General features: G+C 46.8%; 1 protein-coding gene across 3 annotated transcripts in view; it reads left to right on the forward strand.

Annotated features, from left to right (window-relative positions):
* The window catches only part of LOC142592754 (BSD domain-containing protein 1-like), a 59,666-nt gene that overhangs the window by 12,561 nt on the left and 31,642 nt on the right, over window positions 1-15,463 (forward strand). For all 3 annotated transcript variants that reach the window (XM_075704407.1, XM_075704409.1, XM_075704408.1), the window contains one exon: window positions 8,116-8,305. In XM_075704407.1, the coding sequence (XP_075560522.1) occupies window positions 8,116-8,305 (190 nt within the window). The remainder of the gene's footprint in view (window positions 1-8,115; window positions 8,306-15,463) is intronic.

The following is a 15,463-nucleotide window of genomic DNA, read 5'->3' on the forward strand; positions in this document are numbered from 1 at the left end:
AAAGCGCTTGCTGGCTCATTCGTCAGACTGATGGTGGAAACGACGGCAACCGCAATGGCTCCGTGCGCTACAAAGAAACGCCGCAATCGAAGCTACTGTTGTGTTGTAAACTGCCATGAGCGTGAAGGACGGAATAACAACGTTCAGTTTTACCGATTTCCATCGCGATCGTATGAAGGGGAAAGGTGAGAGCGCTGGATACAGGCCGTTCAACCTGTTGGGTAATCGGATTACTTGCATTCCCCACAACACAGCGGCTCGCATGAGAAAGTGCGACAATTTTGTTCTTCTGTGATTGTGTTGCGTAGCCCTGACGGAGGACCGTGGTAACTAAGCGAAAACTAAAAAATCTGCAGCCGCCAATTCGTTGGTAACAGAAAAAACAACGTTGCGAACCATCCTGCTTATGTGCCATCGATATATCCGCCTTTTAACAGACGTCCGTCTCCGCTTGACTCAACAAGTGGAACAGAGAGATCTGGTAGGTCAGCTTAACCAAACATTTTGGTTCGTTTATGAATTCAAATACCTGTTCTAGAGCATCGTTGCACCGCGAGCTCATTTCTACTTGCGGTATTTTGTATGTCCTGCGCCGATACAACAAGCACGCTTCGCATTGTGCTGAGCCTGCTCGACTGCGTTTTTCAAATGTGAGCAATAAAGTTGCTGTAGGAGCACTGGATGAGTAATTGTGAAATAACGCACATGTGAAGAAAAAAATGTCGCATTTATTTACATTTATTTGTGCGCGTTTGTTGCTCGAAGCGTCTGCAAAAAGTTCAAATTAAGGTACTGAGCGATGCTGTAGCTTCTCCGAGAAAGAAAGATGCAGTGCGTAGGCACTGTAGGAAGCTTAGTTTCGTTATGATCGCACGCTATTTGCTGCCTTGGAAAACGTTTTCTGTTTGCTGCTCTGGAAACGGCTATGAAAGGATTTACTCTGTGTAAATAATTTCGAGACAAAACATTACGATAAAATGCATAAAAATATAGGAGATACTTAATAAGTCTTGTGTTTAGGACATATTCAATATGAAACAATTTGAAATGCTTAGATTTTTATGCTGATATGCCTATAGACAAACCTGATGCTCTCTGTACTTGCGAGTTGCAGCATGCCGAAATAACACGTGAGACTTTATTTTATATTGTACACGTACTTTGCCCTGCTAAGCTTCCTTTCCGAAGCGTGGATGGGTGGAAGAAGCTTTCTAGGTCCTTGATTTTTAGGAAACCGTGCCTCAATACAAACGAAAGAGAATGGTCCATTGTGGCCTATGCAGCTTCGCTTGTGGACAGCTCTCCTTGCACTACTCAGTTCGCGCCAAGGCTCCGATGGGGGCGCTGGTGACGGGTTTTTCTGCAGCGCCGCCTGGGCAGAGTCTGAGGTCTATAGAGGAAAAAGTTAAGAGAGATTCCTCAACGCAGTAGCACAAAAAAAAAAAAGTGGCGGTAATGTGCGCAGGCGTGTTAAGGCGCGTATCACCGACTATTTCTGTTGGGGACGGGTGTCCTGTAGTCAGGTTTGAAACGGCATTAATTTAAGCTACTACAGCTGACATATTGATGATTTTGCAGCATCGAACCAGCGCTGTAGCACGCCGATCCGCTGGCAGCCGTAGCCATCGCAGCGACAGTAGGCGTAGCTGCTGTGACTTTCGCTACGAAGCTTCCCGCTGTTTGGTGCCATGCTTTTCATTGAAAGAATTTGCCACGGTCTGCAATGGTGTTAACTCCGCCTTTGTCATGTGTGTGAATGACTTCGAAGCGGGGAAGAAAACGGCAAGGGTCAAGGGTTACATAATGCCGGTTCCCAAAACTTGGCTTCGTCGCAACACAGTGGCGGTACGCAGTGTAGCATATGCAATGTATTGCGGTGAAGCATATTAAGAATGGAAAGGGGCCATTGTCATGGAGCAATGTATGTGTTCTTTACGCTTGCACCCGCAGTCTCTTGTAACAGTGCGAGCACTGATACCTAATAAATGTACTGACAGGCTTCAGAGCTATTTCGGATGTGCCTGTGGTGATTTGAGCCTTTGGGGCCAGTAAAGAGCATGCATTCATTTTTTTTTTTTGGACTGTCCAATTTTTTTGACATTTTCGCGGCCCCTAGGGAGTCCGAAAAATTGGGCATTAATGGTATTCTGATTCAGCACTTGGGTAGTCTGCATTGGAGGAATTGTCAATTGGCTCACTTTCAGCAGAGCAACCAGCGCACGCACCCATGGCATAATTGAACCGTGTCTGTTAGCGTATGCAAGAAAACTTGATGGTTGTGTGCCTGTCAGAAAAACCGAACGAATCAGAAAACTGCAGTAATTCTTCGTTCCGTTTCCAATGAGGGTTTTCGGAAGCCGATTCTTGAGAAAAGAAATGCAGGCATGGCAGCATCGTTTGCATATACCAGTGCCCGCCTGTGAACAGGTGTATTTGCACCCCTGTGAGCAACAGGCAGTCAAGCAGCTAGCTGTGACCCTATAAGAGATCAGAAACCAGATAGACGTCAGTTTTTTTAGGAGCGCTGCGAATGGAAAACAGCCTGCAAGACAAAACCAAAACCAACCACCGCATACCTTCGCACGTACGGATGCGGGAAGGGTCAAGAAATGCTAGTGTCGAGAAGCCGTAGTATGAAAGCCAAGAGCCTGTGGAGCAAAAAAAAAATAATAATAATAATAATAATAATAATGTCTTGTATCCACTCTGGGTGGCAGCACTTGCTGGGCAACAAAGAGTTAAAAAAACTAGCACATTTTTCAAACATACAGATGGCGCCCTAATTATACGGTATCGACTATTTGGGACTTGCTCACAGCACCGTATATTTATGGCATTAACTGTCAAAGGGTTAAGCATGAGGGCCGTGCGCTAACACTAGCTTGGATGCTAGCCCGTGTCTGTATCATAGTGTGTTGTTGCTTTTTTAAGCTAAGAGAAATGTAGCTGGCCTGCTGTGTTAATGGCCCCAGCTTGGTAGGCAGTGAAGAATCAACCTTGAGGGTGCGATGAAAGGTTTTTTTTTTAGACAAGTGCTTTTGTTGGTTCACGTTACTCGTAATACAGTCAAACCTCAATATATTAAATAGCGCGGTGATCATGAAACAGTTCGATATAACCAGAACTTGATATGTAAAATCACATAAAGAGTGCGTCATAAGCTTCTGCAAATCGATCAATGATCAGGGATTGTTCGGTTGCGCCGTGCACAATTAGTGTAGGCTGCACCCACTTCGTCTACCCCGCAAAGTCGGCGCGCTCTTGGCCAATTGTGTGCGGCGTAACCGAATGCGTGCTCTGAACAACTATCTCCGATCATGCCCAAATCGTAGCGCAGTTAATACTCGCTTGAAGCTTCACACAAAGTATTTATTTATTTGGCTGAAAGTATTGCAGCAGTGTAGCCTGCTTCTTATTGGCAGCCGTGTGCGGAGTCCTCAACATAGTCTGAACGATCCACAAGTGATTAATTAAGGAAACATGAGACATCCGCACAATCATTGCAATTGCTACAAAGGGAACCCGTACGGGTTCCTTCAAAGAAAAGCTTCGCAGTTGAAGAGAAATTCGTCCTGGTCTGGGATTCGAACCCAGGACCACTGCCTTTCTGGGGCAGCCACTCTACTATCTGAGCTAACCAGGTGGCTAGCAGATAGCAGGGTGAAGTCAAATTTGTCAACAACTCAAAGCAAAGGCAAGGGTTTGACGTAATAGTTCTGTGGAAAGCTGCAAGGTGGAGAGAAGTAATTAATTCAGGGAAAATGAGACTTCCACCCAATCGTAGCAATTTCTACAATTACTACAATTGTACCATTGTTACTTCTCTCCACCTTGCGGGTTTCCGCAGAACTATTACATCCACAAGCGATAGGCTGGTGCCTTCTATTGCGCTGCAGTAGCGGTGTAGAAGGGCCAAAGCAGCTACAGCCTCAGTTGAAGTTGGGAACGGGGCAACATCAGCGCTTGCTGGATCAACCTCGGCAGCGTATTCGTTTGGCTGCTACTTTTGCCGTGATCTCCACGTCCGTCAGTCGAAGCATTTTGAAACACTGCCAATAACAAAGTATTAAGTCTGGGCTGAGCCCAGTGAGCGCGCACTGTCGTGCGTATTTGTGGATGCAAACCGCCAGTTCTCACGAGGCGCGGCAGGCGCAGAGTGCGGCACTGAGGAGGCGTCTGTGTGGCATATGCAATGCATCATTTACGTTGTCGAGTTAACCAAGCCGCCGCATGCGTACGCTGCTACGTTCAAATGGCACGCTTGGCGTAATCTATATGTGCAGCTATAGCGTGCAGATGTTGGGAACACCCATCGCGCCACTATCTTCAAGGGTGTTGCGGGAAAGCTCCCCGCCTGTCAATAGAGCACACGTGGTCTGGGGTGGCGGAGTTCGATATACAGCCAAACCTGGCTATATCGAACTTGCAAAGAAATGTATATCAGTTCAATATAGGGCATGATTCGATATAAGCCTGCTGAAGAATTGGACATCCTGAAAGCACGTACCGTTTATGAAATCACTTTATTGATGAAACTAGCTTAGTCTCGCATGAAATAGTCCTGCATTTTCTTCTGCTTGGGCAATTTTGCTGCCTGCGATGCATGCGCTTCTCCACATTGTCTTAAGAGTCGGAGCAGCTGAGGCCGCAACCTTCCACATTAGCGCAGAAGCACCGGACTAGTGCGAGTGCCCCAATCACCGAGGAGGATGTGGGCGAACAGCCATTGTTGCTTTTCTCATTGTGCCCACTTTCACTTGTGCTTGGTACAATGTCGACAATGTAATCTTTGTTTTCGGGCTCTCCCATGGTTGCGACACCATCATCTGCACTCACAAACTTGTCGACCGTTGACTCGTCAACGGCCTCCGCAAATTCTGACGGCTTACTCCATACTTCGGCAACACCTGCAATGGCTTCGTCGCACTCATCAGAATTTACAGTCATCGCCAGGCACGCGGAAGCTGGCACGTCTGAGGCAATTTCGAATGAACCACTTGTACACAGCTGTGCGTACTCGTCAGGCGCCACGGGCACCGGGTCGCGAGTTTGTCCGCTTTAGCCCTAATCTCCCCCTTATTCTTCAAGATCATGCTGAGAGTGCTGCTCGGAATCTGGCATGCTGTGCAGTCATCCGACTTCTCACCAAGTTCGATGGGATTTATAATTTCAAGCTTCACAGCGAAAATTAATGCTGCCGCTTCCTAACAGCAGCACTGTGGGAGAAGACCCCCAAAGCGCACAGACAATGAACCAGAAAAGCAGCGAGACAACTCGCATTTGCGCCGTCTTGCACGACAAGTGCACAAGAGCCTCTGATTGGCTGTCTGAGCAAGCGCTGCGGGTGGGCCAGGATCATTTTTTGCTGGAGGGTGTCAACGGCCCGCCTGACGCAGTGCGATCACAGTAGGGAGAGCGATTGGATGAAGCTGCGCCACCGGGTTTCCCCGCTGCTGCGAGGGAAAGCCAACTTCAGGGGGCACTTTTGCGCCGCTTGTCGTTCTAAATATCAGGAGTCGCTGCTATTTTTGTTTGATGTAATCGTAATTTTTGCTATGTATACTCATTGTAACTATACTGTGTTCAGAAATTGTACGATATACAGAATAATTCTATGTAAACGGGTTCGATATAGTTGGGTTCGACTGTATCCATTTTACGTCCGAACCCGTTCGAAATAAAAAATAAAAAATGCATGTTATTTTCCACGTGATATAGAAAGTGTTCGATATACGCAATGACTCTATATATCCGTGTTCGATATTTCGAGGTTTGGCTGTAGTTACCACATAAAGTCAGTTACGAAAGCTTACAAGACACAGGATTTTTGAAAAAGCTGAATAATTGTAAAGCCGGAGTGCATTGGCTCAGATTTAGTGTTTCAGTGCATAGCAATGTTTGAGACCTACAGGGTGTTCCAATAAATGAAAAGCTATACATCTATGCCAACTTGCTTACCTTGCAGTTATACTGCTGTAACAGCATTGGCCCTTAAGTATCACTTGCTGCCTACTAAGTTGTTGCCAAATAGCTTTATGTACGGTGGCCCGAAGCCTTTAGTACAAGCCCTAATAGTGATGCTGCATACATTACTAATTTGGGGAATGCTTCAGCAGGCGCAGAAGAGGGCTTGCTACTGCTGGAACAAAGAAAGGGGCAGACATTTCTGTTTCTTTTCTTGTGCAGAAATATCATTAACAATTTTCTATTCCGAGTCGGAAAGGCAACCTGTCTATTGGAACAGTCATAATTGCAGTTTGTTCTTCACTTCAGCTGTGGCTGTTGGCTAATAGTGACAATATACAGAGAGAGACAAAAGGGAAGGAAAGACAAGGAGGTTAGCCTAAGTATCACTTGCTGCCTACTAAGTTGTTGCCAAATAGCTATATGTACGGTGGCCCGAAGCCTTTAGTACAAGCCCTAATAGTGATGCTGCATACATTAGCCTAATTTGGGGAATGCTTCAGCAGGCGCAGAAGAGGGCTTGCTACTGCTGGAACAAAGAAAGGGGCAGACATTTCTGTTTCTTTTCTTGTGCAGAAATATCATTAACAATTTTCTATTCCGAGTCTGAAAGGCAACCTGTCTATTGGAACAGTCATAATTGCAGTTTGTTCTTCACTTCAGCTGTGGCTGTTGGCTAATAGTGACAATATACAGAGAGAGACAAAAGGGAAGGAAAGACAGGGAGGTTAGCCAGTGTACATACTGGTTGGCTACCCTGTGCTGGGGAAAGTGGTAAAGGGAATAAAAGGAGAAAGAAGAGAGAAAAAAAAACTAGAAAAATTCACACAGTAACGTGATGTTACGCGCAACAAGCTTGACCGTGTCCTTGATGTCAACCCTCATGCGTGCGACCCGACGTTTCAATCTCTTGAGCACCTCCAGGTAAAAGGCTGACTTGACAGTTTGTGCCTGTGGTACAAACTCAAAATGGATGATTCCTCGGGTGTCAGAGAAGACAATGAGCATCGTTTTGATGCAAGACTTGCTGATTTGCACTTTCTTGGGATGGGAGGTGATATTGTGTGCCACTCGCTGCTCTGTCTTTTCGATTCTGGGTCGTACTCGGACCTCCAGAATTCGTCTCCGATTATGACAGGGTTAAGAAATTCCATCTCAGTTTGAATGAAACCCAACAATTCTTGACAGTGCAAAACTCATGAAGTTCTTTCTATCTTCCATCAACACTTTCGACACAAGCTTTGTGCAGACCTTGCGCATTTGCAAATCCTCGGTCACTATCCCATGTACCGCAAATGTGGACATGTGTAGGGTGTCAGCAATTTGCTGGATGCTCAATTGATGGTTGGAACGCAAAATTCTCGCACATGATCCATGTTTTCGTTGGTTCTGGTCATTGTTGGGCGTCCAGAACGGGATTCGTCGGTGACCTCCTCCCGGCCCTCCTTGAACGTCTTGTGCCACCTCCCGAACTTTGACCTTGAAATTCAGTCGTCTTTGAAGGCCTCTTGAAGCATCTGGAATGTTTCGGTTGCATTCTTTCAAAGCTTCACGCAAAACTTGATAGCGTATCGCTGTTTAACCGAATGATCCATCATGCCATGTTGTCGGCTCGCACTGCTTAGAGTAAACTGGCGAATGGCTGCATTGGCAGTGCAGAACCCTCGCCACATTTCTCTACTGGTTTTACCGCACTGCCATGGATAGTCACGTCATAATAAAATCATGCGCATTACTTTCATAATGGACCCTGTATGCTCTTCTACGACATATCTTCTGCTCAGCCTGACACAGTCATATCAGGCTGAGTAGAAGATCCGGGGCGATAACATCTAATCATGTTTTGTCCTTGCATATCTTGCCACCATACCGTTATGTGACCAATGTCGGAATGGGCTTCTCAATGTCATTGTGATGTCCTAGCAAATGAGGTGGGACCGTGAGTGTGGAAAAGATACCGAGTTGCTTGGTGTTGTCTGAATGCACCATGGAATCGAGTGAAGCGTGCTGAAGTTTAGCATGTAAGGGTTTCAGAATGTTAAACTCTCATTGACTCTTCTCTGGGAGAGTGAAAAAGGTGCTGGATTGCCCACGATCTACAGACTCTTGTCTCTGACTGCACCGTGCATATTCTCCCTTGTCCTGTTTCAGGATGAGATAGCGGATATTCTGCTCAACTATAGCGAGGTGCAGCGGCTCTACAACGAGCTGGTGCCAGGGGCAGTGTCACACGAGGAGTTCTGGCAGCGCTACTTCTTCCGTGCATTCCAGCTTTGGCAGGCTGAAGAAGAGCTGGTCAACAGTGTCCAGGAGTCCAGCGAGCGTCTCTCCATCAGCGGCGGTCAGTGCTGTATTTAACTTTTAGGATACTTCGTATGCAGTATCATGTACAGTAGTATCCCAGTGACGTGATCATGTCTACGAATTTCGGGATGATACAAACTTTTCAAGAGTTCCAGCCCAGGTTCATTAGCTTACCATGTGCTACGTTTCTAATGTTGCGAATCCCTTCCCGTGCAGCGGCGGATGATACGAACAGTTCAAGGCGCAGCGCATTCCCTAGTTGATTCAGCGAGGATGCCCCAGCTTGCTGGTAGTGCCAGACACTGGCTGTTGTCAGGCTGGCAGAGACACTGAGCCAATGTGCCAGTTGCATTCCTGTTGTGAGGGGGGCCAACGTTTCCCTGCTGTGACTCCACCCTCGCACATCCCCCCCACCTAAAAGAATGTTTGCTTTGTGTAGTATAATGCAGCCTGTCAGTCATTTTCTAATACCTTGCAACTTTATTAGGAGCAAGCTATCACACGTGACCCAGCTTTGCCGCATTAGCAAGATCAGCGGCCCTTTGCTTCCATCGGCAGCTTTTTATTTCACGCCTTCGGTCGTGTTCGGCGAGTGATGACAGTTCAAAACTGTCGTACCTTTTCACCGATCAGAGCACACAATATGAAGTAGCTTCACCGCTGCAAAAAAAAAAAAAAGTTAATGGATTCTCTTATTTTGCTTAAATCATGTCCTTATCACCATGACGCAGCAGCTGGGATGCAGCAGTAAAAGAAACTAGAGATTGGCAGGCAAATGTTGGAATGTTGGCTCCAGAACAGGCGAAACACACAACTTCCTGCTGTCGAAATGTGCGTAAAACAAGCGCACCAGTGATTCATATTCACATCAGCCAATAGGACCACTCCCGATGTTTTAGCATTTTTGGGTGACCCAAATTTCACATAGTACGGACTTTGGTGCTGTTCTGACATTTTGTTATCATTGAGAGTCTATTGCATGTCGCTCATTTGGTTCTGCTGACAATAAATAACCAGGTAGCAAATTGCATTCAGAGCGTTTGCAGGGCCAGTCTGTTGAATGACTGTGTTGTGCTTCCTCCGGTGTTCACTTATGCTCACACACACATTGACGTTGTAGCACCTTGCTATAAAATGCAAGACACTCATGACAGGCCATAATGCTGCGTTTCTTGCCAGGTAGCACACTATTTGTTTGTGCTTAACAGGGTGTGAACTAAGGTGGTAATCCATAGCAAACTTTCTACTACTCGGCATAAAACCCCAGACAACTTGCAGCAGAATTTTTGCACCAGTTCGCGAGAGTGCCATGCATGGGGGGTGCCACACGAGTTCACATTGTGCGATTTCAGTGTGGCACACATAGTGGATTATTTCACAAAATCATTTCACAAATTCCCAAAACATTCCTTGTGGACCACGACCACTACCCCGTCACCACGTCTATATGTCAGCACAGGTAAAATGCACTGATTGTAGACCTTCCTTTTCAATGATAACGGTAAGCTTCCAGTCAGGAGCTCACGATGTCTGCAGTGTGGGATCCAACCCATTTTTATTCTTCTGTGAATTTCCTTCTCATGGTCGGGGTTCCCTGCGATTAGTTGACCTAGGTACACATACTCGTTCACAGACTCTAGAGGCTGACTAGCGATCCTGAAGTCTTGTTCCCTTGTCCGGTTGTTCATCATTATCTTTGTCTTCTTCATATTAATCTTCAACCCCACTCTTACACTCTCCCTGTTAAGGTACTCAATCATTTGTTCTAACTCGTCTGCATTGTTGCTGAATAGAACAATGTCATCGGCAAACCGAACGTTGCTGAGGTATTCGCCGTTGATCCTTACTCCTAAACCTTCCCAGTTTAATAGCTTTAATACTTTTTCCAAGCCCGTAGTGAGTAGCATTGTAGAGATTGTGTCTCCTTGTCTGACCCCTTTCTTTTTAGGTTATGTTCCTACTTGTGTTGTATTAAGGTGGCTGTGAAATCCTACTTTTCTTGTGTAGTATTAAGATGGCTGTGAAATCTCTGTAGATATTTTCCAGGGTATTTACGTAAGCAGTCTCTTCTCCTTGATTACGTAATGCCTCTATAACTTCTGGTATCTCTACTGAATCAAATGCTTTTTCGTAATCTATAAAAGCCACATAGAGAGGCTTATTGTACTCCGCAGATTTCTCGATAACCTGATTAATGACATGGATGTGATCCATTGTAGAGTATCCCTTCCTGAAGCCAGCCTGTTGCCCTGGTTGACTAAAGTCCAGTGTTGCCCTTATTCTATTGGAGATTATTTTGGTAAATATCTTATTTAATACTGGGAGTAAGCTAATGGGCCTATAATTTTTCAGTTCTTTAACGTCTCTTTTTTTGTGGATTAGTGTAATGTTTGCATTGTTCCAGTTTTCTGGGACCCTTGCAGTCGATAGACACTTTGTATAGAAAGCCGCCAGTTTTTCTGAACTGGCGGTGGACAATATCTTGTGAGTGATCACTTATAAACAAATTGCAAGAAGATCGGGCCATAATAGTGTGGTTATGAGTGCCAGTGTACTCAGTGTATACAGCACCGAGAGCAACGCATCGGCGTGACACACGGTGTCCTAGATTAGCATACTGTGTCACGCGGCGCCGTAAATCTTGGACACCATGGCTGACTGCGCTTAGTGCCCGCAGCCGTCATTAGATGGCGCCCTAAAATTAAAAACAAAAGCGCAAAAAGGTAAGGATATTTGTCCTGAGAAAAAAAAAAAAGGAAATGTCGCAATTTCAGCAGAAAGGCGCAGCAGTCATGGTGATAGCAAGCACGAAGTACGGTTGATAGTTGCACTGGTGTCGCGCCCTCTGGCAAAGATCTCGCTTGATGACGAAGAACATTTGCTGTCGCAGCGCGAGCGAATGCTTTGCACCGTGCCTCGGAAACTTGAGATTATGCGAGCACCAACACTACACGTGGCGGAGTGAAAATGCACATCAAGGCACCAATCATCTCAACTCTTGACTTTGCACTTGCCAAAGATTACCTCCGAGATACAGCGCATGGCTCGCATATGGACAATCGTGCATAGGTGCAGCAAGGGTAGAGGAGTGGAGCTTCTCGCACTAGGGGGAGGTGGCAAATAAGCATGCATCACCTGCCCTCCACCCCTCGCCACCGTGCCCTGTGTAACAGGTGCTTGATCACGTTACCGTGCGCTCATCTCTTCCCCATCCCTCTTGCGCTGAAAAAATCTTCACCTCTCGTGTGTTTTTTTTTTTTTTTGAGCACTTCGAGCTGCTGCGTGCCCCATGGCCTCTGCAGGCTGTTATGAGACAGATGGGGGGGTGGGGGCAGGCAGTGGTGTTTCCTCTATACTACGTCCCAGTGCATGGGCTTCAACAGCATTTTTGCCATTCGAACATTTCGGGCAGAAGGACAATTGCAAATAATTTTTTCCTCGGCATAGATTTTTATAGTATTTTGATAGATTTACCAGCCATGCAGGCTCCAAGTACATCCTTGAAATGACCGAAAACTCATAAATCAAACCATGTCGCTAAATGACAGCGTTAAACTGCAAAAAGAAATACACAATTTTCAATGGAACCAAGATTGGGAAATGAAGATAGCGTTTTACATCACAAATTTAATTAAATCGAAGTTTGTTATATCCAGGTTTGTTGTACCGAGGTTTGACTGTATATACAGTAAAATCTCAATGTTACAGATCTCCTGGTATGGTGCGAGAATTTGTATCGATCAAAACAAAATAATCGGCAAATTAAGAGGAGACGTGGCCATGAAATGGCTAACTTTCTCAATCTTTTCCATTTATTTGTTCTCCTGCAATCCCAAGGCCATACTTTATCAACATGGCGATATATTTGGAAAGAATACACAGTGGAATTTGACAAAACGGCTCTTTCTTGATGTGTTGTTTTCCATATCGTCAAGAAAATCGGGCTTTGGGAGGTGCTTTCCGTTGATGTAGTGCTGCCATCTTGGTGTCGCTGTAAATACGAGAAAGCGGAGTTACAGATGGGGGGGCCACAGTGCAATATTTCTCGACGCAGAAATAAAAACAACAAAAGTGAGTCCTAAATGAGAAAATTACCGCAGTCACATGGTGCACGGGGAGCACTCCTATTGGTCAACGCAAATTTAAATCAGTGGCGCGCTTGTTTCGCGCACATTTTCGCAGCAGCAAGCTGCACACTTCACGTGTTCTGAGGCCCACATTTCAATATCTGGCTAGTTATCTCGAGTTTCTGTCATTGCTGCATCCCAGCTGCCACGTGATCGTGATAAGGACATGATTTGTGCAAGACAAGGGAATCTGTTTACTTTTCTTGGTGATGGTAAAAAAAACTTTCCAATTTTTATCGGGTGCCAAAGGTGACAAAAGGCATGTAATACAGACATAAGACAACCCATTGAAGTGAATGCCGCTGATATTACTGACACGGCAAGACTGGGTCATATATGAGTGACGGCTTTTGATAAAATTACAGTCACACCACGTTAATACGTACCCGCTTAATATGTATTTGCGGTTTCAACGTAGTCGCGAAGGTTCCCCCATTCAGCCCCCTTTGAACCTCATGCATTGGCTGACCGCTTAAGCCGTAGTCGCTCAGTGCCCACCAGATAGTTAGTGCATACTATTTTCTTGTTCTACACACACAGGCACAAAATCAGCAAAATCTTGTATGCAGGCATTCGATTCTCGAGTTGCGACACCCGGACGACAGCCGCCAGCGATAGTGATGTTTGAACATGGCCATCATGATGTAGTTACTGCTCATACAGCTGTTGGCGATTGCAGCACAAGAACATGGTCTTCAATATTCGCTTCCGGTAACGCGAAGAAGCTGCCGGTAGAGGTGTGAGTTCGCTGATGCCGTCGAACCCAATCCAATCCAATTCAAGTAGTAACAGTGCAGAAGCATATTTTTTTAAAATGCAGAGGCATTTCTATGCTTACCCAAAGAGAAAAATGTCCCTCCGTCCGTCTGTCCCGTAAGACGACCTGCTTTCAAGACAAAGCCCGCAGCAGCAAGCGACTGTACCTTCACGCTGCCTGTCGCTTCAATGCAAATGAGGCGGCGAGAACACAGCGCTCACAAAGCTCTGAGCACAAGTCGCCCCCTGCCCCTTTTGCGGATTGCTTTCAAGATGTGGACCCGCGCATCTGTTTTCAGCATGCATCGGCAGAAACGCAGCGTGCGGAGCTACAGTTGAACCTCGCTACAACGAAACTGACGGGGCGCGCGAAAAATTTCGTTAAAGCGAAATTTCGTTGAGGCGAAAACAGGCCAAAAACACTGTCAGGTTGGACCACATAGTCCCAAAACATCATTTATTTCCAAAGAAGTCGGTCAGCTTCTTCTGCTTCTTTTTTTTTGCCACGAGTGCAGTGGCGCGGCTTTCGCACTCGGTGAACAGTTGCATCGCGACGTCGTCATCGTGAGCACCGAAAAATCTGCGGATCACATCAAAAGCATCCATCACTTTTATTGCAGGTGGTGGCGCTAAGTCCTCCGCGTCGCTGTCATCATCCGATGATGCGTCGTTGTGGCGAACGCCCTCAATTATAGCTTCGTCACTCAGCTCCTCGTGAGCTAGCACTTCACTGTCAACAGCGATGTAGTCGCCGATGTGAACATCGGCCGGCACATCTCCGGAGTCCTGAAGGGCTGCCCATGCCGCATTGGCCTCTGTGGAGGGTGGAGCAATTGTACTGCAGCCTTCCTCGTCCGACGTGGAGTTCGCTGCCAGTTGAGCATCGGAGTGAAAGCCGGCGTGCACAAAACAGTTGTAGATGATACTGCGACTGGTTGCCGTCCACGCTGCTGAGACCATCTGTACAGCCATGTACAAATCCACTTCGATTGCCCGACCGGTGTCGATGTTTAACACCAGCCGCTGAATCAGTCGCTGTCGATAAGCGCTTTTAACGCTATTGATGATACCTTGATCCAGCGGCTGGATTAAAGCCGTGCAATTCGGCGGGAAGAATCTTACTTCCACGCTTTGAAGCTGAACGTCTTCAACGTTATGCGCTGAGCAATTGTCGATGAGCAAACAAACCTTACGTTTCTTTGCCGTCATGTCACGGTCGAAAGCGGTTAGCCACTCTTTGAAAACGGCCCGTGTCATCCAAGACTTCTTATTGGCAACATATTTGACGGGCAGGCTCTTGCCACCTTTGAAGCACCGCGGCTTCGCACTTTTGCCTATCACCAGTGGGCAGCGCTTGTCAGACCCGTCCATGTTGCAGCACAGGAGCACAGTCACACGCTTTTTGCTATGCTTCCCTCCGCTGCATGGCTGGCCCTTCATGTGAAGCGTCTTGGAGGGGAGGAGCTCGAAGAAAAGTCCCGTTTCATCGGCATTGTATATGTCTGATGTGGCATATTTCTCCATTAATTCCGGCACAGTAGCTGATGCCCAAGCAGATGCAGCGTCGGCGTCTGATGAGGCCGACTCCCCACACAGCACTTTAGCGACGATTTCATGCCTGGCCTTAAAACGGGTCAGCCACCCTGAGCTGGCTTTGAAATCATTGATGCCCAGCATACAGGCATAGCCAAGTGCCTTTTGCTGCAACATGTTTCCGCTGACCGGCATCTTCTTTGCGCGCACGTCGAGGAACCACGTGTACAGAGCCTTCTCAAGGTCCTCATGAGCCGCTTGCGTCAGCTTTTTCCGCTTCGCGGATGTCCCCGAAGAAAGAGCTTGCGCTATCGCGTCTTTCGACTTCAAGATCGTTGACAGCGTGCTCTGTGAGATGCCGAAGTCCGCTGCAACATCTCCCTTTTTCCTGCCACTGGATGCCGCGCTGATAATCCGTGCCTTCTCTTCAAGCGAGAGGAACTTCCGCTTTCTAGATGAAGTCGCCATGCTCGCATTCATTACAGCGCACTAGCAGCACAAGCCCGAGTGAAAAAAACTAGGGCAAACGCGCTGCTGTTGCCAGGCTGCTGCGTCCTTTGGCAACGGATTGGTTGCGGCTCTGAATTGGATTGGAAGAAAACGGGAGCTTGCCCCCGCGCCTTGTCGCAAGGCAGCCAGCCCGATAGTCATCAACACCAAGCTATGGCGGTGATCATGTGCGTTTCAGTGAGTGGATTAGTTTGGTCCAGCGAATGTTTAGCGAAACAAAGCAGCGTGGGCCTATGGAAGTACATAGATGGGCGGCGATATGCTTGTTT

This window comes from Dermacentor variabilis, chromosome 9, assembly GCF_050947875.1.
Source record: "Dermacentor variabilis isolate Ectoservices chromosome 9, ASM5094787v1, whole genome shotgun sequence".
NCBI classification, from domain to species: domain Eukaryota; kingdom Metazoa; phylum Arthropoda; class Arachnida; order Ixodida; family Ixodidae; genus Dermacentor; species Dermacentor variabilis.